The 25,235-nt window shown below is 44.0% G+C and overlaps 1 protein-coding gene across 2 annotated transcripts in view; it reads right to left on the reverse strand.

Annotated features, from left to right (window-relative positions):
- Window positions 1-25,235, reverse strand: part of HERC3 (HECT and RLD domain containing E3 ubiquitin protein ligase 3) — a 92,543-nt gene that overhangs the window by 60,324 nt on the left and 6,984 nt on the right. Inside the window, exons 2-5 of one of the 2 annotated variants that reach the window (XM_084786980.1) lie at window positions 19,452-19,705; window positions 2,317-2,476; window positions 1,457-1,533; window positions 521-742 (exon numbers count right to left, since the gene is read on the reverse strand). In XM_084786980.1, the coding sequence (XP_084643106.1) occupies window positions 521-742; window positions 1,457-1,533; window positions 2,317-2,476; window positions 19,452-19,677 (685 nt within the window). In that variant the 5' untranslated portion in view covers window positions 19,678-19,705. Of the gene's footprint in view, window positions 1-520; window positions 743-1,456; window positions 1,534-2,316; window positions 2,477-2,663; window positions 2,822-19,451; window positions 19,706-25,235 lie in introns of those variants that run through there. The other variant, XM_084786981.1, reaches the window with a different exon arrangement.

A 25,235-nucleotide genomic window follows, 5' to 3' on the forward strand; every position in this document is an offset into this window, starting at 1 on the left:
CCCAGACCACACCTCTCCTCAACACCCTTAGTTTCTTCTCCCTCACTGAGTAAAGGAGTCAAAGTCCCCACTGTGCCCTCTGGGGTCCTTGGCAGCAGGGCCCACACAGCATCCTCCCTTATCTCCACTTCCGCTTCCTCACCACTCACTTCCCTGCCAGTTCCCGTTCCCTTTGACTGGAACATGCCTCACCCAGTTATCTACGTGCCCCCCTTCCAAGCTGGTTCGCTACAGAGCTCTGCTTGAATATGCTCTTATCAGAGAGCTCCTCCCTGACCAACGCGTGATGAACACGAAGCGCATCCGAAAGCCGTGTGACGCACTATCTATTTACTCTGTATTGTTGGCATCCGTCCACTAGAACACGGTCTCCATTAAGTCATAGACGTCCTGTCTTGCTCACTGCTGCTCCCCCAACACCTAGCCCCGGGCCAGCACACACAGTAGGTCCACAAGCAGTATGTGTTAAATAAGCGAATGTGTTTTTAAACTGAAGAGTGCGTGCAGAGACGTGACGTACCTTTTTCATCACTGAGCCCTAGCTGCCCTGCGTTGTTCATTCCCCAGCCAAAAACAGCTCCCGAGAGAGACAGGGCAAAGCTGTGCGCCCCTCCTGCAGCCACCTGAGCCAGCGGAATCCCTTCCAGAGACCTCACCCTCTGGGGGCTGGTTTGGGAGGGGAACTCTTTCCCCAGGCCCAGCTGTCCATGGCTGTTCTTTCCCCATGTGAAGAACTGCCCGTCTGAAATAACAACAGGACAAGTGATGTTCCAAACAAAGAGACACGGCTCCCATAGACAGAGTCACTCTAGCTGTTACCCCATTCATTAGTTGCCCTACATACACCAAACTCACCGAAGAGAAAGCAAAGGGATGCTGTGTTTTAAGATTACCAAAGACTAAGTTAGCATTTGACAACTGAGAAGCAAACGCAAGTTTTAGTGGCCTTCAGCGGCTATCCACCCTTATCCAAAGAAAACCTTAAAGGTTTAAGTAAATTCAGTTCTAAACAGGCTGGTGACCAGGCTCACATCTAAGGAAGGGGACCTTCCTTCTGACCACACTGAACCAGGAGACTCGGCATAGTTTCAGGAGCTGCCGCTGCTGTGGGACAGAGGCCTGGGCAGGACGCGGAGCAGGAACAGCGTGTCCTTGCCCCGCCTCCCAGTTTTACATTTATCTGGAATCCTGATAGTAGAGAGGAGCTTGAGAATGGACTGTAGCTTTTCTAGACAAAGTCTGCAAATATTTCTATATTCTCAAAAACACCTGGGCACGGTCCTGGATACATCCTGCAGTGCTATCTACATGTCCAACAAAGTCTGAGCTACAGAAAGGCTGTTTGGTAAATGCCACTGTTCAGCTAAAGCTTTCAAGTTAGATAACATAGGAGTGACTACAAGAGAGAAGTGCTTTTAAAGATAACATGGCATTAGCATATATTTATATAAATTACCAGCTGCCAGAGCCAAGCAGTGCCAGTTGCCACAGGAAACTTGTAAGATGGTCTGCTGGTTCAGCTTCTGTATTAACCTAAAACAGAAGAGGGTTTTCTTAAATGTGCAGTCATACAAAAACAGTTATCAGAAGCATTCTCAACTAAAGACACTGATGAAAAGTATCATCTTGTCTAAAATATCTTTAAAAATCAAACAGGTAGCCTTGTCTGATAAAAAAATTCTATTACAGCTTTAACTAGGTTGACTCTTAGGAATTTGCTGTTTAAAACAAATGGAAGTTCTCCCACACCTGGAACCCACTTTTAAAACCCTACTACCTACCACCCCCACTTTAGAAAGTCACTACTGTGGCACAGAAAATCTGTAGGATCTCCAAATTATTTATTGTTTTCACAAATGCTAAGGAGGAGACTATGACAGACAGGGCCCAGGAACCTCCATTTAGGAAGTACAGGCAAGAGGAACAGAAATACAAGGTTGGCCCCTGCTACACAGTGAGCTTAAGGCCAACCTGGGATAAATGAGAACCTGCCTCAAAAAAAAAAAAAAGGTACTTTAAAAATTCCTGATCATCAGTTCAAGGTAAATAAGCATAAGAGATAAAAGGGGCATACTTTCTCATCAACACATTTGCCAGCTGCTAGGAACTCAGCCAGCAGCTAGCCCACCAGAACACATTCACTTCCGGACCAGCTCATCTGTTTATAACTTGAGGCAGACATTTCTAAACAGAATTGTTTTTGTGTATTCACAAGTGTTACCAGGCATATTGGCAGTGTAAAGGAAATAACAGCATGAAGAAAACAGTCAAAACTCCTGACTCCCAAATCACGACTCCTTTGGGTAACATGCTCACCTGGGTACTGCCACTGAATCCTCAGTAGTCATGAGGCCCAGCTGGCCATCACTTCCTGCACCCCAAGAAAACAGCTGGCCCCGGTCACTGAGAGCCAAACTGTGCGACTCCCCACATGCCACATGTATGATATTCTGATCAGCCAATGCTCCAATTTGTTCTGAAAGAAAGCAAAACAAAGGAAGAAAATATACAACCTGGAAAACAGAAATGTTGCTCCCCTTGCATTAGCCACTTTCCGGGGCATGAACAAACACCTGACCAGGAGGGGAAGATGATTTATTTTAGCCCATAGCTAAAAGGGCACCGTGCATCATGGGAAAGGAGTGAGCGGTGTAAATCCTCACATTCTGACACCTGGAAGAGAGCCTGGAATGCTCCACTCTGCGGGCTTTCTTCCTGATCCCTTTTTATTGGGTCTAGGACCCCAACCTATAGTATGTTATCTCCCACACTTAAGGTAGGTCCTCCATCCTCAGTTAAATCTCAGAAACACCCCAAAATACTCCCAGATGAGTTCTAGACCCAGCTGTTGACAATGAAGATGAGCCATAGTGATGTCATCCAGGGCAGTCTTACTTCATAAAGAGAACCATGAAACTGTAGGTTTATAGAGCTATCACACTTTGGGGATTCATCAGTATTTTCAGACCTGTATATGAGATTAATCATATTTATTCTCATTGTGTGTATTTATCATGCCTCTCCCTACATCACTGTCCTTTCCCTAAATCTTCCTTCATTGTGTCACTTTTTTTTTTCTATTACTGAGATACCACATGAGAGAAAACACATGCTACTTGTCTCTCTGAGTTTGGCATGTTTTACTTAACATAAGACTCTCCAGCTCCATTTTCTTCTACATGGCTAATCTATCACACGTACACGCGTGGACCCAAAAACAGCAACACTAAAAGCTCTGTAGCATCTGACTTCAAATTATGCTGTTGAGTTGTAATAACAAAAAATCAGTGATACAGAAAACAGACATGCATAGCTATGTAGAATTGGGGGCTTATAAATAAACCACACAGCAACAGCCATCTGAGTTTTTAATAAAGGTTCTGAAAGCATAGAGTGGAGAACAGAGGTTTTTTAAACAAGTGGTAGACAACTGAAACAATATCCCTACCTAATGCCCTATTTAAAAAAAAAAAAAAGCAAAAATAAAAACAAAACAAAACAACAACAACGGTTTAATCTAGTGTAGTGGCACATTCCTGTAGTCCCAGGACTTAGGAAGCAGAGGCAGACAAATCAGGAATTCAAGGTCATTTTCTGTTGTATAATGAAGGGGCCAACCTGGGCTACATGTGACCCTTACTCAAAAACAAACACACAAACAAAACAAAACAAAAACCCTTAACAAATGGTTCAAAGATCTTCATGTCAGACTCACAGGTGTGGTACCACTACAGGTAAACATATGGAGGGAGATACTTTATGATGTAAGTGTGGGCAGTGTCTTTCAGACAAAAACTAAAGTTTCTTCAGAAAATAGAGTGGAATTGGATCTAACTAAAGGGCATCTGTGTGACAAAAACCAGTCAAACAAAACCAGCAAAGGCTCATCCACAGAACAAGGGAAGCCCTTTACCAAGGGTTCATCTGACCGAGGGTTAATTACACAAAATGCATAACAAATTTTAAAAATTAAATGCAAGAAAAATAAATAATGCAGCGAATAGATGGGTGAATAAATGATGCAGTTAATAAATAGGTGAATGAACTAACAGTCATTTCTCAAAGAAGTAGTTCAAGTGGCCAATGAATAAATGAAAAAGTTTTAACTTTAGCCATCAGGAAAACTGCCAATCACGTCTACACCGAGACCATGCCAACCTGGTCAGAATGGCTGGCATTGGGACAACAATAAACATGCCAGACAGGCTGGGCAAGGGCACGTAGATACTGCTGGTGGGAATGTAAGTTAGTTCAGCAACTGAGGAGGCTTCACAAAAACCTAAAACTAGAACGTGCACATTATGCAGCAGTGCTACTTTGGATGTGCATGCCAAAGAGCCAAGCGCAGCAGGCAGTAGAGAGAACCTGCATGGATGGCTCTATTAATTGAAGCCCTATTCATAATAGCCAGATCATGGAACCATTTTGACACACATCATCCAATGAACAGATCTGAAAATGTGGCACGTTTGTGGGGGGGTACATATATGTACGTACATACATATGTATGTTTGAAAGGCAGAAAGGTCGTAAGAGGCAAGGGACCAGGTACTTTGCTGAGATTGTGCCTCCCAGTAACACCAGATGCTACACCCATGAAGTGTCACCAACATGACCATCCAAACATGAGCTGAACAAAGATGACACCAATGAACATGACAAACTAGATGAGAGCAGCCCACAAGGGCTCAACCCTACACAAAAAACTACAGGCAACTGAGTAAAGCCAGGAGCGGGAAAGGCGGTGTTACCCAGGGAAGAGCACACCATCTGGTTATTCTGTGCCAATGCTCAGCGCTGATACAAGTAACACTATATGGACTCAAAAGGTTGTATTTAGGAATATTATGCATATACAAATGCATATATGCATGCAGTAACAACTGATAAAAAAGGAGGCCAGGAATTTGAAGGACAGCAGGCAGGGGTACAGCGGATGGTTTGGAGGGAGAAAAAGGAAGGGAGAAATGGAATTAAAGTAACAACCTCAAAAGTCTTTCACATCTCTGATTAGTGCTACTCTTTGGCAGGGGTGGGGTGGCTGTTGTGAGTGGGATCCTTTTCCTAATTCTGGCTTAGTTTGTCATTTGTGTAGGAAACAAATTTAATTTATACCCTGAAATGTTTCTAAAAATGTTCTCTAAAAATCAAAAGAATTCTAGTGAAGCCTGGCACGGTGGCACATGTCAGTTATCTCTGCAATCCGGGAGGCAGAGGCAGACAGATCTCTGTGAGTTCAAGTCCAGCCTGGTCTACAAAGCAGACCAGCCAAAGCTACACGGAGAAACCCTGGCTTGGGGGGTGGGGGGTGGGGGGGGAATAAAAAGAATTCGAGTGAAATCATTGGAGTCTTTGAGGTGTAGGATCATACCACCAGCAAACACATTATTGTTTGAGTTCTTCTTTTCTTAAAATGCTTGCTTCCCCCCCCCCCCCACCATGTGGCACCATGATTCTTTCACTCCTAGTCTCTTCACAGCTACTATGTTGACGAGATGTTGGATGGCCACCAAAGGCATCTTCTGAAATGATCACGGAGGGTTTTGTCACCTCTACTTGTGTTGTGTCTTCATGCAACTTTTGGTTAGTATGGCTATAGGTTTGATAATCTGGTCTGTTCTTTCAAAGGACCCACTCTGTTACACTAATTCTTTGTATTGTTCTTTTCCTTTCTATTTCATTAACCACATCTCTTGTCTTAGTATTCTCTTTTGGATTACTATTTGAACCTCTGCTGACTGTGTAAGGTCTTTATAGCTATAAACATCCCTCTGGCTACTTTCACTATATTCCATGGGTTCTGTTATATTGTTTTCATTTTATTTGATTCTAGGAAAGTTTTTTCTTCTTTTTTCAGTCTCTTCAATGACCTACTGATAACTTAAAGGCTTCATTTAATCTTCATGTTCACTTATTTTTATAATTTCTACTGCCTGTTTTGTTTTTGTTTTTGTTTTTTGAGACAGGGTTTCTCTGTGTAGTCTTGACTGTCCTGGACTTGCTTTATAGACAGGCTGGTCTTGAACTCACAGGACCCACCTGCCTCTGCCTCCTGAGTCCTGGGATTAAAGGTGTGTGCCACCATGCCCAGCCCTATAATTTCTATCATTGATTCCTAGTTTTATTTAATTATGATATGATAAAATATAAGATGTTTTGATTTTCTTCTATTTATTCAGACTTCCTTTGTGTCCTAAAATATGACCTATTTGGAGAAAGTTCTATGAATTGCTGAGAATGTACATTCTGAAGCTGTAGATGTAGTGGAAGCCCACTTGATTCACAATGCATGCTGTTTAAACCTGGTTATTTCTTTGATGCTTTGGGATGTGGCCTGGGGGACCTAGTTAAAGTGGGGTATTGAGGTCATCCTCTTTACTGTATTGGGGTCCATCTGAACCTTTATGTTCAGTCGTGTTTGCTTTAGAAGCCTGGTGTGCCAATGTTCAGTGCACACGTTTATAACACTCAGGTCATTCTGATGGATAGTTTTCTTCATGAAGTGACCCTCACTGTCTTTCCTAACAATGGGTTGGAGTCGGCCTGACCAGAAAACTAGTACACCTGTTTGCTTTCAGACCCCACTGGCTTGTAACCTCTTTTATTTCCCCACCCTATCTCTTTCATGTTGGGTTTACCTTGGCCAACAAGGTGAGTTTCTTACAGGCAAAGAACAATTGAGTCTCGTAAATCCAAATCCCATACCTATGCCTGTGTTTACCTCCTCTGTCTTATGCCTTTCAGGCATACTGACTGTAAATTCTTTTGATTCGTGTTGATTATGTGATGTCTTTATTCCTCATTTAGTTCTGAGGACAGTCTTTCTGGATCAGGAATGTTACTTTCTTTCAGGGCCTGAAGTAGGTTATTCTATGTGCTCCTGCTTTTGGGTTCCTAAGAGAAATCTGCTATTATTGGTGTGTTTGCCTTTCACATTTCTTGTATTTGAGGAGAAGGGTCCCTTTATATGTGACTTGTCATCTTCCCCTTGCAGCTTTCAGCAGCTGCTGATGCTGATGGTCTATACAATTGCTGTTTTACAACATGATCTAGAGATTCTTTTGTGGTCAGGTCTTAAAAGTCTCCCCTAGGTGTCTACTTCTCCTCAAGAATTTGGAATATGTTGCATGCCTTTAACTTGTACATCTTCTCTTAGTAGATCCACAGCTCATAAATCTGACCCTTTGATGGCATCCCAGATGTCTTCTTATAGCTCTATAATCCTCCAGTGTCCCTCTATGGCTGTGTGGATGTTGTGACGCCTCTTCGCTGTTGCTGTTCCCTGATATCCTGCCTCCACTTGATCTAGTTGGTAAGTGTGACTCTCAATTGAGCTTTTTGTTTAACTCACTCAGCTTCTCGTTTCCAACTGTTCAATTTGACTTTTTTCCAGGAATTTTAGTTCTTTTCAAAATTTTTTTTAATCATTTTTTTTTTCTCAAAAATCTGAGGCAGTTATCTCCAGCCCAGCCTGTTCTTGAACTCTGTCTCTATGTACACAAGGATGACTTTGAACTTCGGATCTTCCCATCTCTCACTCCCAAGTGCTTGGATTACAGGTGGACACCTCCATACCTGGCTTATACAGAGCCACAGATCCAACCAAGGGACTGGTGCAGGTGAGTCTAGGACTTCACCCACTAAGCTATATATATCCCCAGATCCTGAATCACCTTTTAATTAATTTTTTTATGTATATGGGTATTTGCTTGCATGTATGTCTGTGGAAGCCAGGAGTGTGAGAGGGACCTGAAGAGGGTACAGGATCCCCTGGAACAGGAGTTAAGGAGGTTGCTGACCACTTTGTGGATGCTGGGAACCTAACCAGCTCCTCTGGAACAATATTAAGTGCTCTTAACCCTGGGCCATCTCTCCAGCCAACCCCATCCCTTTTCATACCATACTGTCTTCCCAGTTTCATTCAGCTATGCACTTGCATTTGCTTTGAGTCTGTTCCGGTGCTTGCTCATGTTCTTCTTGAACTTGCTGATCACTCTCATCATCAATCTTTTGAATTCTTTGCACTTCGTCCACTTCACGATCACTGGATTTGACTGCTGTAGAATTTTGAACTTTTAAAGGACTTGTGTCGCCTTAGCTCCGTGCCCCCATATTTCTTGTTTTTCTGAATTGGGATTTAAGCATCTGGGGCCAACCTATTGTTTTTGAAATTTTAATTTCCCAGATTCTGTCAGTTGAGTTACTTGCCAAAATTGAGGAAGAACTACCCTGTAACAGGTTTGAGGTACAATTTCTCACAACTGTCCTTTGGTAGGTAAACTCTCAGCCAGTGTTCTCAATGCACCAGGCATGATTCCCCTGCATCACTCAGAGAGAGCTAAACTATCTCCAGAAGCAGCTGTAAGTGGCCTAATTACACCGCCAGTAACATGGGGATGGGGGAGACAACAGCATGTGAACTAAGATGGAGGAGACAGCAGCATAGGAACTAAGATGGAGGAGACAGCAGCATGTGAACTAAGATGAGGAGACAGCAGCATGTGAACTAAGATGGAGGAGACAGCAGCATGTGAACTAAGATGGAGGAGACTGCAGCATGTGAACTAAGATGGAGGAGACAGCAGCATGTGAACTAAGAAGATACTACACAGTAAGAACAGGAAGAAGAGAAAATGAAAACAATACTGAAGAGCAATACTAGAAAAAATAAAGATAGGAGGGAATGTAATAGGAGGAAGCAAGGAACAGAGACGGGAGGAGATCTAGGAAAAATGAAACAAACATAAAAAAAGAAAAAACTAAAAGCAGGAAAGATGAGGGTAGAAAAAAACAGACAAAGGTGTCTAATGGAAGAATGAAAGAATAAAACCAAAAGAAAAGACAGAAGAGAGAGTTTAAAGGCAAGTATTAGAGCTAGGTGTGGTGGGGCAGGCCTGAAGCCCAACACTCTGCAGGCTGAGGCCAGCATGGGCTCTGTGGTGAAACTCTGTCTCAAGAAAAAAAATAGCAAAACAAAGAAATCAGCTGTTACTAGAAGAAATGGAAGGGGAAGGTAAAAGACAAAGGAAAAGGAAAATGCCCAGAAGCAGAATGTATAAAGTAGTGAGTAAATATTTAAAACAATTGGTCTAATCAGCATCAAAACAGTCTCTACAGAAAAAAAAAATTTTTAATATCATCAAAAAAGGAGAGGGTGATTAAAAAGAGGGCAGGTTCCCTCTAAGGAGGCCGATCATGTGGCTGCTTTGGCCAGGCACCAACCATTTAGATCAGTGTCTGTGGGTCACTGTGCGCCGTCTCTTCATCTAGCAGCCTCAGGTTCTGCTGTGTGGGCAGAAAGCCACGGCTGTCCTGTGCTGCCTTGTTCTTCAAGGCTGGACAGGGCAGACCATAAGCTAGCAGCCAGATGTTCCCAGTCTCCAGCACCTTGAATGCTCAGTCACGGGTACCCCAATCCTATGGGGATGTTGTGATCCACACTGGGGGTACAAAGCTTGCATAGTACACTTTAGGTCTGCAAACGCGCCATATATGATCACCTTCAGGTTCATTCCCCTGTCTCAGAGCTCCGACCACTGTCTCCCTGCTGCAGTTTTCATAGCAAGCTTCCCTATGGACACTTGCTACAGCTTTAATAGGAACTGCACTCATAGGCTCACAGGTATGAACACAGGGCCCTAATTGTGAGGCTGCTTCAGGAGCTTGTGCAGTGTTTGATAGTGAGGCCTAGACAGAGGAAGGGGATGTAGATTTCCAAAGGGCAGGCACTGAGGGTCACACCCCTGCCCTTCTTCAGGCCTGGGCTCTATTTTTCTATGTCCTAATCTGCTAAGATGCATGCAAGCTGTCTCAGTGTGCTGGAATCACAGAGACCCTGTCTCTAAACAATAAAATGGAGAATGACAGAGGAAGACTCATAACATGTCAACCTCTGGCCTCCACTTGTATAGATACACACACATGTATGTATACTCATAACACACACACACACACACACACACACACACGTCTGATATCAACTGAAATTGTAATAGTTGTTTTCAGAGACATTGTCTCTACCTCAGTCACTTACTTTATTTTCTGCAATGAGCTAAGGTGGTCTTTTCCCTCTTCTCCTCTTTAGATTTTTCTATTCTTAAAATTTTTACATTTAATGTGTGTGTTTGATTCAGTTTTATATATTTCTAAATACTAGCAATATAGATCCTAGCTATACTATGTACCATATATGCCTATAGTACACACATATTCTCAAAGGTCCCCAAACCTATAAAGACATACATGTACATATCTAAACAGAGAGAATTCTGCAGGATTACTATACAGGCCCAAACGTGAGTAGGAAAGAGGCATATTCTTAAAAGCAACGGGAGTGCATGAAATCATTCTACCCAAAACAGTGAGAAACGCTTCTCCCATCCACAAAATGTTCCTAACTTTAAATACCATTCTTCACTAAGGTCCAAAACACATTCGTGTTTGTACCCAGCCAGGAAACGAAAGGATTTCCCTCTGGGGAAATCAGTCCAGTTCTCTGCCATGTCATATAACAGGTGCACTGCCTTGGAAGCTAGAAGCCGCAGTGATCTCCATCCTGAACCTCTTCTCTCTTTCCACCATAAGTACACGGGTGGCTGCAGCACCTAACTAATAGTTGCTCAGGGCCTAGGGCCAAAAGGAAAGGCTGAAATCCAGGCTGATTCCAGGAAACAGATAGGTCTGTCCATCATAAAAGCTGACACACAGCAAGTGGCTACCTGAAAGCCAGGCTTGCAGGTAAAGAGGCCCACCCCCAGCAAAACTGTACCACACCACCACCACTAGAGTCACCCATGGCCTAGGGCACTAGTGTACCCACAGAGCTGACATGTGTGCACTCAAATGGGATGATATATATTCAAACACATACAATAGCCAAGATATGGGTCAAACTAAGCATCCAATTATGGGTGAATAGATAATGTTAATTCGGTATACACACATAGTAAAGTATTATTCAGTCATAAAAAGTATGGAATTCTGTGGTGTAGGGCAATAGAGATGAGCTTTATATGCAGGACATATATATTAATTAATATTAGGTGAACAAATCAGATACAAAATGACAAACATTGCAGGTTCTCACCTAAACATGGAAGTTATGCAAGTTGATTTCACAGAATCATGGTTAATGGAAGACAGTGAAGGTGATCAGGAGAATGTGGGAGGAGGATGGACAGACAGAATAGCAGAAAGGTGCATCTGGATAGAGGAAACAGATGCCACGCAGGCGGCTGGGGGAAAAAAGTTATCAACAGTCTTGCCAACATTGAACCCTCCATCCTACGATACCGATGTGTCCACGGGTGTAACAGTGGCATGGCTGTTTAAACAGCTACACTCTAGATCAGATTCGAGGCCTGCTTTACAGAAGGGAATCCATGCCTAACACTATCAACATGGTCAAAACGCACGCGGAATCCATAGGCCCTAGGGAAACCATAGGCCCTACAGCAGAATCTACAGATGCTGCTTTGCTTTCATGTTGTCAAACTGCCTTCTAAATACTCATGTTTCTGTCCACAGATCCAGCTGCTTTTACCTTGCTCAGAGGAATGTCTCACTGCAGCGGGCAGAGGTTAGTGCAGACACAACTAACTGTTCAATGCTGAGGATAAGAGACTCTGAGTGCACAGCCGTGAGGCATCCCTATGAGGCTGAGAGAGCATCCCCAGAAGAGAGGGCAGGAAGAATGTAAGATCCAGAGGATGCTTAACTCTGGACACGACATGAATACTGAACGTGCGGACTCAAAGTAGCTGTGGCTACATGCACCAAACCAAGTGAGTTCAAAATTCCAGCATGGAGCCAGGTGGTGGCAGCGCACACCTGTAATCCCAGCACTTGAGAGGCAGGTGGGGATGGAGTTTATACCAATTAAGATCATCTAAAGCAGTTCACCACATGCTACATGATAAAGCCCTACATATATAGCAGATGAATTGCCTCATAGTGAAATAGGTCTAAGACAGGCCACTCCAAGTCCTGGACTCCGCTCTTTAATAAGCAGCTATGGGATACACATACACTTAGCAGCTGAGTAATGGCAGCTTCGGGCTTCTGGCAACACACTGGCAGTGTTCCATAACTTCAGTGGGTAAATACATCTCTTAATTCTGAACACTTGTGTTGCAGTTGTAATTTTGCAGCTTAGCAATTTTAATACGCATTTACTGTAGAGGGTAAGAGGTGCTTGTGCACACCTATAAGCAGAGGGAAGCCAGGAAAAGTTAAAGGCACATGTGTGCGTGCACATGCACACTGTTTTCAAAGCATGCAACTGACAACAGTTGTCTAATGATCTTTTCAATGAAAGGAGCACTGTCTCTTGCTACCTTTTAACAATGTGCTTTGTTTTGTAGTTAGTGTTTAGCTAGTAGGTTAAGGAACATAAACTTATCTGTGGGCAAGCTTACATCCTCTCTGTTTCTTTCGTAAGGATGAACAGGAAGTAAATATAAACAAGAAAGACAACTTGAGAATAAAATCCTACCAGGAAAACCTATTCAACCTGGGATGTTTGAGTGGGGGCAGGAGAGATGGCTCAGTGATTAAGAGCACTGGCTGTGCTTGGAGATGACCCAGGCTCCTTCCCAACACCCACAAGGTAGCTCACAACTACCTGTAACTCCAGTTCCAGGGGGTCTGATGCCTTCCTCTGACCTCTGTGGACACCTGACACACAAGCGGTACATAAATGCACAGGCAGGCAAACACTTAACTCGTACACATGAAATAAAATCAAACCAATTTATTTGTTAGAGGTGTCTAAGGACAAACATCCTAGAATTATTAAATCCCAACTGTCAGGCCAAACTCAACTCTTTCGTCCTTTACATATACTGCAGACAATAATGCTGACCTAATTTAGAGCCACCGTGAGGATTAATGTGCTTTAAAAAGCTAATCATAGTATAGATGATGCCAGCTTATAATAGGTATAAACACTCTCACTATGACAAGGAGACAGAGCCTCTATTTAATGCAAGTTGCTGTGTTAATTTTCTAAAATAATGCTAATTGCAAAACACCAATAACTCTTCACATAAAGATATATGCAAACTAATAAGTATATCTTTTCAAAAATACTCAACTGTCTTCAAACAAAGAAGAATGACTGTCATTGGTAGAAAACAGTAACTTTTCATCAACCCCACCAAACAGCAGTCAACACACCTACTAAAGACAAGCGCTGGACTGACTACTGTTGTTATCTCCATCAGAGAGGGTTATGCAGCCTCCTGGACCACCTGCCACTCAAATGAGGAAGCAAGGGGAGTCTAACAAGGGCAGTGTTGAATCTAGACATTTCCTGCAGTGACTGTGCCTTTTACACCAGAGTTACACACTTCAATAACAAGGAGTCAGTAAAGAATTGCTTCTGCCTCCTTTCAGCTCAGCTTGCAGCTTTCTACCAAGAACTGTCACATCCTTCAGAGGCCAAGAACAACCAGATACCCCAGCTGAAAGCCTAACTTCCAGCAGCAGCAGCAGCAACAGCAGCCACAGTTCTGGGAATTGAGGTTTTTAGACATTATAAACCTCATTCATCAAACAGCAGAGCCATTCCGTTCAATGGTGGCATTATGGAAGTGCTTAGATAGAATACAGAATATGTGAATTGGCTTAAACTACCTACAAGAAAGGGAGAAGGTAACCGTGAGGAAGTGCAAAGAAAGAATCCTAGCTATGAATCACATAGGGCATAAGAGACTTGTTATAAAATGTCATCCTTGGGTTCCCTACAAAAGATTCCCAGGGATGTCTATGCAGAATCGGAAGCCTAACAGAGTCAAAGTCAATTGAACTTATTGCACCTACAGGACAGGAAGAAAGTCTAGTGGATAGTGATACAAGTTCAGACATCCCTAATAACACAAGAGTTAGCTTACACCAAAGTCCCAACACTGGAAATCAGTGTGTGCGAAGGAAGTTAAGGGGTGGGATGCTGACAATGGGGTGGAAGCAAGAGAGGGGCAGTAAATGGACATAGACAACAGTTTCTACTGAGCTTACTAAACAGATGTCAGTGTTTACTTATGTTTCCGTTACAAATTAAGTTGCTTATAGAAATATAGTTTGGGCAAAAAAAAAAAAAAACCCACCACATTTTGATTGCGTGCTTTACAACAAAAGACAGGAAACACACAAGTCTCCCTATAATCCCACCTAGGTAACCCTTTGTCTTATGAAATTCTAGAATAAGCTTTGGACAAGAACATAAAAGAATTAGTAATAATCCTACCATGTCTCTAATCAGAGCTATCTCGATGAGGGGTGGGCTGCAGAAAGGAAAGAAAAAGCAGAATTCATAAGAGCCAGAGCCCAGCAAAGCTGGACACTGTATTTAGGTGAAGCTTAATAAGTTGTTAGGAATATGCTAGTTGTTCCAGGCATCCTTGCCCTTGGCTTGTTTGCAAATGGAACACACACACACAGACACACACACAGACACACACACCACACACACACACACACACAGACACACACACACACACACACACACACACACACATACACCCCTAAACACTAACCCTCCACTCCTCAGAAATTTATACAGACAGGCATAGCTAGGAGTTTGAATATTTGGCCTATTCTTGAAATACCCCTTTCTTGCAGCTTGAATGCTGGCTTAGAGGTTAACAGCATGTACTGCTTATGCAGAAGACCTGCGTTAGGTTCCCAACACCTACAATAGGCAGTTCACCAGCATCTATAACTCTAGCTGCAGGGGATCTGATGCCCTCTCCTAGCCTCAATAGGCAACTGCAAAGACCCACACACAGATATATACACACATCCACATAACTAATAATATGTCTTTAAAAAGAAGTCACCCCTTCTCCACACACCCAAGGATGGAGGAGTATCACTAAGCTGAGAAGTTGAAAAATGACCATCTGAGGAAAACATGGAGCCTCAAGGACATCTACAGCAACACATATTCTCAAACCACCATGGGGTACCTACACCAAAAAGCCAAGTCGGTATGTCATACCAGTTAAAGACAAAGTGCGCAAACAATCTGTCAACTGGCGCGATAGACTGAAGGCACAATGCCAACCAAAGGCCTCCGTCCTGAGAGCCCAACTTTCCTCCTTGCAGGTCAGACTCAATGGCTCCTTGGGTCGCTGGAATTTCAAGACATGAAGTGTTAAGGAAAAGCAACAAGTCATCCATGGCTGCCCTAGCCATCTGCAACCACACTGCCGTAGGCGATAGGAGCGTAGTGAACATAGACAAAAGGCAAGCGCCCATTCTCACATTCTCCGCAGCCAGAAACAGGCACATTACCTATATCTGTATCTAGACCTTAGAGCCCATGAGAATGACTCCAGCTCCCTTCCCAGCACATTCTCAAAGGCTTGGTGTACAACATCACATACTCACTCCTAAGACTCTTATCATACTTCAAAGGCAATTGATCTGTGCGGTGTGAGCTGCAATCTCAACCTGCCCTTCCCAAGAAGACCCTCTTGGCAGAGGGCTGTCATGCAGCTTCCTCCCCAGTGCCACTTGAAGGCCCCTTTTGGTGCCAGGGAACCCAGGCCCCTCCAACAGAACCTGAGTGCTCTATAGCCCCCTGCCGTAAGGATTCCCAGCAAGCTCAATCTCTTTCTTCCACTCATTAAAAATAAACCAAATGGTACCCAGATTTAGAACACCATGAAAAAGTTAAGGGAAGAGAGGGAGGCACCCACCTACACATCTCTCCATTCAGAGGACTACTCAACAGTTGCTGTGGAGTTTATAATTAACATACTAGCTTAACTTGGAACAGAAATTTCTGGATTCTCTTGCAGTTCACACAACAGTCTCTATCTTAGCCCAGAGTTGCATCACAGGTAGGACCAGATCCCCTTGCTGACTCCAAAGGCCTTCTTGGTGTTCCACTCTGGTTTGCTACCATCACCCAGCCCTGGCTGTGGCAGGTGCTGCCCTAACCATGGCTTCAAGCAGACAAAGGATTGCTTTGTACTGCCCACTGACTTCCAGAGGCCCAAGTGGTCCCCACTACCTCCACAGCACTGTGTCCAGAGACTCTCTGGAGCCAGGGGGGATTTCACTTCCACCTGTTCACTACAGCGCCTTCTAAAGATGGCTGCCGTTATCCTGCCAGAACATTTGTTTCTTTACCCACCGGCTGCCATCCTGGGATTCGAGGCAAAGAGGTGCAGTGAAGGTATCTGCCAGAGGCAGGGCCATAAAGAGACCAAGAGGGAGGTCATGAGGGGATCAGTTGCTCGAGGTCATGGTTTTAGTTTCACAGAAAGTTCAAGTCCAACCTGGGCTATATGAATGTATGTCTCAAAAACAAACAAACAAACAACAACAACAACAACACCCCCTCAAAAAACAAAACAAAACAAAACAAAACCCAACCTATAGTACCAAACAAGAAGTCTCCTCCTTTAACAGAAAGGGGAACTGAAGCTCAGAATAAATCCTGTTTATGGCTACACTTACTTCCTGGTAGTAAAAAGACCAGACCGGTTTGAGAACTCTATGCTCAGGCATCTCACCTTGTAATTCCAGAGACAGGTCAGAGTTTTCCAGCTGCTAAAGAGAAGTGGATGACTCAAGATGCTTAAGGCAGGGTTTGGGGGTTCTGCACTAAACAAGAGCACAGACTACCTCCACGGCGGAAGCATGGGTCAGACAGCATTGAAAAGCACCTACACTAGGCTCCCGGATATGAAATCCCCCAGCCCTGCTATCTTTAAGAGGACAGGAATAAGCACTCACTTTCCAGGACACTTCCCTCAAAAGCTGGGCAGGGAAGCTGGGCATGGCGCAGGTGAGATGACTGACTCAGTGAGGAAAAGCTTCTGCACAGCCTGAGAACACAAGCTCACATAAAGGAGGGAGGAAAGAGCTGGCTCCACAGAGTTGTACTCTGACTTCCAGATATGTGCCCCTTCCCCCAGCCTCCCCCCCCCCCCCACAGCCACACACCACAAATTAAGAAAAAAAAAAATCACTTGAATGAGGAGCTGAGTCCAAGGTGCCCAACTCCTGTCTGAATGTCAACATTCCCTAAGGAGGGCAGGCTGTGAGCTGGCACACCCCTCGGCAGGCATTCATTCTTAAATGGTGCCTCTCACCTGAGGAAACGGGACCTTAAAGAGCTTAATGTGAGACAGTGAATTGTAAGAGAAGGAGGGAGAGAAAGAGCTGGGGTTTTAATGTTTTCCACAGAGATGGCCAAGAGTAAAAGTAAAAAAAAAATCTCCCTCTGCCTTCAGGGTAGTTATATATTATATTAATGGTAAAACATAATAAACACGAGGCACTCATTAATTAGTGGCACTTTCCACTGATAGCATTTTACTGCACAGAACAATCATTTGAAAACTTCTCATGCTAGATGCACTGTATAAAGGACGCTGGTGGACAGGTGAGCCTGCAAACCCATTCCTGTAAATCTCAAGAACCATACTAGGAAGTGAGTCAGGAAAGTTGTAATTACATCCTCATGAACACACGTAGTGGGCGCTTTCTAAATGGGAACTGGGGGCAGACAGTGACCAAGAGGAAGCCCCCTAGGCACACTCACAGCCTTCCTACCTTGGGGCAGCGGACACAGTTTCACATTGCCCAGGCTGACCTACAACTTGCTCTACAGCTGAGAGCAGCCTCGTAGTCTGGGTCCTCTTGCCTCTGTCTTCACCATCAAACCCTACATACTTGACAGTTCTGTTTAAAGCCAATCCTGTAGTCTGCAGTTTTCAAATGTTCAGCGTGAAGTCACGGTTACAAATTAAGACTGACATTTAGGTAGAGCCCAAAACAGTAGGGCAGTAGAGGGGGACAGCCACATGCTACAGGATAGGGGACATAAGGAGACTTGGGTCGGGTCACCTGATGCAACTTTCCGGAAGAAATACAGATGGATGCTCCTGACCCTGCAGGCCCACAGATGCTGGAGTTCCAGGACACCATCCCTGATCTCTTTTCTTCCTAAAACTTAAGTGCATTTCTATGTGTCGGTGTGAGTATATGCCATGGGTGTGGCTGGTGAGCCTAGAGGCCAGCAAAGGGCATTGGATCCCCTAGAGCTCAAGTTACAGGAGGTTCTAAGCCAACTGACCTAGTGCTGGGAAAAGCAGCAATTGTCTTAACCACTGTACCATCTCTCCAGCCCCCGTGCTCTTCAGTGAAACTTCAGTGTCTAGACTTGATCTGGACTGAGTGAAATAAACAGCAAGGAGCAAAGAGACTCACAGTGTGCTAGGTTATGACCTGTGAGCAGTCAGGGAGGCTCACCTCAGCACTACCACACTGAGGTCACAAGTCTACATTGTATGTCCACTGAGTGTCAACTTTAGGTTCTAGAATGATAAAGGGAGAAGAAAAAGATGTAAACTAATAGGCTTTGATGCACAGCGGTTGTCAGAAATAAACGAAAAGCACTAATGTAAGCACATTGCTGAGTTCTTGCCTTTCCAGCTCAGCCTTTCCTTCCACCATTACCAGTCTCAGCACAGGACTATGCACCTGTCCACCCACACCCCAGGGTGCACTGAGTACTCAGTAACACACACACACACACACACACACACACACACACACTAGTGCACCTGTCTACTCATACCCAGGGGTACACTGAATATTTGGTCACATACACACACATACACACACACACACACACACACACACATGCATACACACATACACATACACTAGTTCACCTGTCCACCCATACCCCAGGGTACACTCAGTACTCAGTAATATACATACACACACACACACACACACACACACATACACACACACACACACACACACACACGTGCACCTGGCTACCCACAAGCAGGGGTACACTTAGTACTCAGTTACAGTCACATGTACGTACACACATTAGTGCACATGTCCACCCACACCCTAGGTAGGATACACTCAGTACTTGGTTTACACGCACAGATACACTCACGGATCAAAAGTCTACTCACTTTTTTCTCTGACCACCTCACCTCTCCATTCCACACAAGCACAGCTGCCACAAGCCTGCACCTTGCACACATCTATGGAGCACAGGCTTTCCTCATCACTGCATCCCTCATCTCTGCTCACAAAGCCCCACACAGTGCTCCCCACCAAATGCTTTACGAAACCATGTTGCAGAAATAGAAGAATGAAGGGCTTATCAGGGAGGAAACCTGATCCCGATCCCGTGAGGACTCTCGGGTTAAAACTGTCGTGTAGTTTTCAATTACTAGGGAAAATCACCTCCCGATCCTGGTTTGCATGTTGTATAATACGATCAGAAGAAGAAAGTCTATTTTTTTTCCCCATTACATGGCTTAAATTAGACTCAGTTCAGTGGGGAATACTGCACTACTTGAAGGAGCCAGAGCTTCCCCCGAGAGAAAGGCTTGGTCAGGACTGACCTGCTGCCTGTCATTCAGCTTAGCACTGTTCTGCCAGATCAAAGCGGAAGTGGCACTCACCCGGCTTGTTGCCTTCCCGCTCGTGGCCAAGCTGCCCCTTGGTGTTTACACCACACGTGTAAACCTCCCCGTCCTCCAGCAAGAACACAGAGTGGTTTCCTCCGCATGCCACCTCCTTGATGCTTCTGTCGGATACAAAGCGGCACACCTGGGGCTCAGCAACGATGCCACGAAGGTTGGAGCTGATGCCCGGTTGGCCCAGAGACCAATACCCCCAACACAGCATTGTTCTTATCCGTCAGGAAGTCATATGCCTAGAAGATAGTTTTGTTTTTAAAAAGAGGGCGTTAGGAGAAAAAAAATGATGTAAAAAACAAGTTTTAAAAACAGCAGAAGAAATCAAGTAACAAATGCGACCAGTTAAAATAACCCTCCCATGTGAGCGAAAGATGTGCTGGTTATATGAGAGCCGGCATAACAAAACCCATTACTTTTGTTTTAATTAAAAATGGCCCTCTCCTAATAACCACCATGTCTTGCATCTTAAAATAAAACATGTTAATATTATCAAAAGTAGTTCGTTCTATAAGCTCTAAGGATGCCGTTTTGCATTTTAATAAGCACTTAAAATGCAATTTTAAATTAATCTTCTTTACATCACTGCGAGAACACAGAAAAAGAACACGGTCCACATGTCACTGACAAGGAGCAGAGTCCAGGCGACTAGGCGAGACGCTGCACACCACTAGACAGTGATGGAGGCGAACTTACCTCATATTTTCTCAATGCTCCTATCTTTGGCATTCTGTTTTGTTTTTGTTTTTGTTTTTGTTTTTTAACGAACCTTTAGGTAGACCTACTCTCAGCTCCATCAGCAGCTTGTTGCCACTTGAACTGGGGGAAACAGCTCGCTCCTCCCTCTCATCCATCACCAATACGCAAGTCACACCTCTCACCCTGAAGCAGACCCTTTGCAGAAACAAGCACTACATCCCTGTGGGCCTGCTTCCCCGGACATGGCTACGCCTCCACCTGAGCTGGTAGTTTCTTCTTCCTACTCTTCGAACTTAACTCCGTCAGATTTGTAACCCCTTCCACAGACATCATAGAATAAGGCAGGCTTCTTCCATTTCACGGAGCATCAATTTTGGCTCGGTGAGTACTGCTGGCACTAGATCTACAGGTTTTTAAAAATATGCCCTCACAAAAGGGTGCTTTTTCAAACAAATAAAGACAAAATCTCCCCTCTCTCTCTACCAGTTCATACACAGCAAGGAGGCCGGAGAAGGTGGAGCCCTTTTACAAGACAGAAAATGGTGGGAGTTCTTCAAAAGCTCCTTTGGCTCTTAACTATCACTACCGTTGAAAATATCAAGCAGGTGAGTCCTCCACTGAAGAAAACACCCAGTGAGGCTCTCTGGTTCTGAGAGAAAAGTTCAGCATTTTAAAAAGAAAGGTAGGAGATCCCAAGTATGTCATAAAGAGCATGAGCAAGGGATGAGGGCATACCAGTGGTAGAGAACTTACCAAGCTTACACAAGACCCCTGTGCTCAATCCCCAGCATTGCAAACACAAAGCCAGGGAGGGTTCCTCCTCTTCTGAGATGCCAGATGACTGCAACTGTAACACAGTCACATGCCTGGCCAGTACAGAGTGGGAAGCAGTGGATTTGAGAACAGTGATGCCTACCTAGCATTCAGTTTGATGCTGCCTGTAATAACTCTTCAGAATCTCAAACGTCAAAAGTAAAAACATGACATCCTTACAGTAAGTGCTTTACCAGTATGGGAAAATCAGAACCTTGGTGAGGGTGGGCTTGTACAAAAACAAAGCAAAACAAAACAAAACAACAACAACAACACAAAAAACAAAAAACAAAAAACAGAGTACTTCCTGAAGACAGAAATGAAGATTGAGGACTATGAGGAAACCACAAATTTTAGGCAAATGACAGATGTTTAAACATTTCGTCTTGCCCTATGAATTCTTGACAAATGCAGAAGACCTCTAGTCAGCAAAATTTGTCATTTAAATCACTTCATTTGGATTTTAAAGGGAATCTTCCAAAGACCGGCTTTAGGTACATTCAGATTACATTTCGATTCTCAAATGTGTTTAACTATAATATTAAAATTTTTCTTTTTTAATAACTTATAGCTGTATTGCCCCCAACTGAGAGTGACTTTCAGACTCTGAGGAAAGCATCAGGACATCCAAGCTGTACTGCGCACATTTCAGGTGTCCTACTTAATTGTTGCCAGATCCTAAGGAAATGACAGTCTTACTGGGAACTACAGGGCTTGACACAACATGTCAAGAACACATCATGAGCCAATCCATGGGAAGAATTCTAACTTCTGAGCACCTAAGGGCACAAAACATAAAGCCTTTCTGTGCAAATGCAGCGTTTAAGATGGGCAACTCCTTCTTCCTCAGATAAAATCAATAGCTACAAACAGATTACAATCCAATGAATTCAACTGTTTCAACGCTTCTTGACAACAGATAGAGTACTGTCTCCTTGACGGTGTTCAATTGTGTGTACAATGTAATTTCACAACTGCACTACAGTAATTCTAATTTATTCTTTGAGTGTTTGAACCTTTCAACAAAGGCACAAAAACATAAAAGCAAACTAACTCTCTGTCTCAATCAGAAAGTACTGCTTCTTGCCAAGAGTTTAGTATCTTGCCTAGATACTAGACTAAAAAAGTGTTAAGCTTAACTATTATTCTTTGATGAACTGCAAAGACCAGAGAAGAAAAACCTAAAGCACAGAACAGACAGAGAGGGCACAAGGGCAAGACCACATCATTTGCTCAGAGTGGAGCTCCCCAGGTTGCTCAATGCTGACTCACACTCATTTCCTTCTTCATTTTAATGTTATGGTTTTGTCTTCTCTCCTATCAACAACTGCATTAGCATCACAACGTTACACTCTCTACCAGGTACCGCAATAATACACGACTTACTGTTACATCCTGTCATCATCGTAACAAGCACTTTGGGATAAAGCAACACTCACAGGGCTTAACAGCTGGAGGCAGCAGAGCCATACTCCACATCCAAGACTGAGGACACCAGTGGCCACACAGATCCACAGGTCACTTACAATTCCACAACACAAAAATACTTTGGGGATGACTGAATTGTAGTCTGTATACAAAACGTCTTGTAATACTCAAAATAAATCTGCCCTCTGAGTGCAGAACTAGCTGTAATTTAGAGATTAGCAGCTACAGGATTAGCCAATAGAAGAAAAGGTGTCTGGGGGCTGGAGGTGACTCAGCAGCTAAGCATGTTCACAGTGCAAGGAAGAGGTCAGAGTTGCGCTCCTACTCAGATGCTAGCCAGGATTCCTCCTGTAGACTCCTGATGGTGTGGCCAGTGACTGTGCTGCTCAAAATGGCCCTTGAGCTTAGAGCTGACGTGTCTTGTAGACACTGGGTGCAAGAAGGCTGCTGTGCGAAGAAAATGAGTGCTTTAGGTGAGCTTTCTCCACAAATAAACTAAAGGGCTAGTCTTAAGTCTCTTAATAATCAGGAACGGAAAAAAGAAAAAAAGAAACCGAAAATTCTTCATCTTTACATTAAGCCACCGCTCCCAAAACTGCCAGAGTGATATCCATGGTGTAGGACAATGACACAGAGACTGTGTGGGAACAGCAGACTATGGGGATTCACACCACTGCGCTCCTCAACTAGAGCATAAAAGGACGTACAACTAGCTGTAATATACACTAAGCAAGAGTACATAAAGCAAGATTTTATATATATATGTGTGGTGACAAAACCACCTTGCCCTCTCCTGCATCTGCCTGGGAGTATGGCTTCCACGAGTCACTAATGTGGAGCTCGTGGCAGCTTTATACAATGCAATTATTGGCAATAAGGAGAACCAACTATTTACAGATAATCAAATGAACCATATTTTTTTAAAGTGTACTGTTCCAGGCACCTATTTTTGTTGGAATTGGGTTTGTTTTACTTGTAATAAAAGAAACTGCTGACTGATAATAGTAATAATTACATCATTAAGGACAGCAAGAATTAAGGCTTAATTTGAGCTTATTCTGAGTCAAATTCGTAAGTATTAAGTCCGTCTAATCTTCTATAATATTTTACAGATACAGAAAGACAAAAAAAATGACTACACACACACACACACGCGCGCGCGCGCGCGCGCGCGCACACGCGCACACACACACACACACACACGAAGGGAAAAGCAAATGAGACAGTGCTGAGGGAAGCACTCAAAGGACCACACTCAGCCTGCAGAACAGCAGGACTGAATTCAAACTCTAGGCTTGACCTTTCCAGTAAGGAGCCTACATGTTCAGTCAAATGTTCAGCATTATCAAGAGTGCCCAAAACTGTCCACAAAGAATGAAAACCCTGATTAACAGTCAATACGACTATTTGCTATATGAAAAAATTATTTCTTAGCAGTGTAGAGGGGTAGCTAGGCCTCTAATACAGCAGTCACTAAATTCACCTGGACAATTGTCTTGCTTGAATTCCACAATGAACAGGTAGCCTCCAGGGCCAATTCTACAAAACATGTCGACCAATGGGGGTCCAAAGCATCCCAACCTGTATGGCCTCTCTCTTCATTACTTTGGAGGAGTTTGTTGTCGAGACACAGCTGAATTCTCAGTGCTCTGGGTAAATATAGCCCTAGGTGGGCAGCCTCCAATTGACTAGTAGAAACATTTTAAGAAGAAAAACAAGAAAAGAACAAGAAAACTTGGAAACTTTACCTCACTTGAAGAAATCTTCATGTAACCAAGTAAAATGTGCTTGCCAAGAGAAACAGTAACCTCAGACAAGAGGCATCTCTGTAGCAGGGTTCTTTGCCTTACTGGTAATGTGGCTGAGGTCATTAGCATGTCTCAAAATGGCAGCAGGGGGCACTAAACTAATGCAGCTCTCAGGAAAGAAGTTCAGCGAGTTTACGAGGAGCTAGGTAACTGGCCATGGTGGCCTGCCAATGCCAGCACCTGAGTGGCTGAAGCAGGAGCATCAGGAGTTTGAGGCCACTCTGGGTAAGACAGTGAGACTCTGTCTCAAAAGGAGAAGGACCACAGCACCACCCAACCACTAAGTCACCTTGCACTTACAGACACACTCGCTGCTCGTCGCTGCCAGTATCCATGAGCGTAACCTCTAGCTCAGCCACCTCTGTGCATCACCGATCTCTCAGCTTCTCTCACCCACTTTTATCCATTCATCTCCTTTGCTCTTAGGGCAGAGTCTTTTATTTTCTTTCAAAATAGACAATTCTGGCACCTGTGACAAAAGAACACAGAGCCACACCCTTGTCCTACACACCCTGAGTCTCAGCCTCTACTTCCTGCCTCTTATAGCAAAACAGAAGCAGAGATGGCTTTCAAAGGACAACTTCTTCTGGGTGTCCTCACACACACCACGGTCCCCTTTTCCTCACCGAGTCTTGGCAAAGACTATGAATGGTCAAACGGGCCAACTCAGCTCACGGCCCGAGCTAACCACACACTAGCTGGGAAGCCGGGAGGAGGGAGGAGTAACAAGCTTTATGCCATGTGTAGGAAGGGCTCAGCACCATCCTAGCGTTATAGTAGGCCCAGTGCTCTGCTTCAAGGCCACTGCAGACAGGACAGCTCCAGAAGTTGCTGAGGTGTCACTCCTGATCTCCTTGGCAGGACCAGCATTAGCTTGTGTCCTGCCAAGACTGCACCACAGCAAAGCTGCACTCCCAACACTGCCATCACTTTCCTCAGGGCACCTGAGGTTACTGGCAAGCTTTCTGAGTTTTCTTTAAAATTCGGAAGAGACAGGTAGATGGAGCTCTCTGATCCAGTC

Source organism: Acomys minous (assembly GCF_964271855.1).
Source record: "Acomys minous genome assembly, chromosome: 6".
Classification (NCBI taxonomy): Eukaryota; Metazoa; Chordata; class Mammalia; order Rodentia; family Muridae; genus Acomys; species Acomys minous.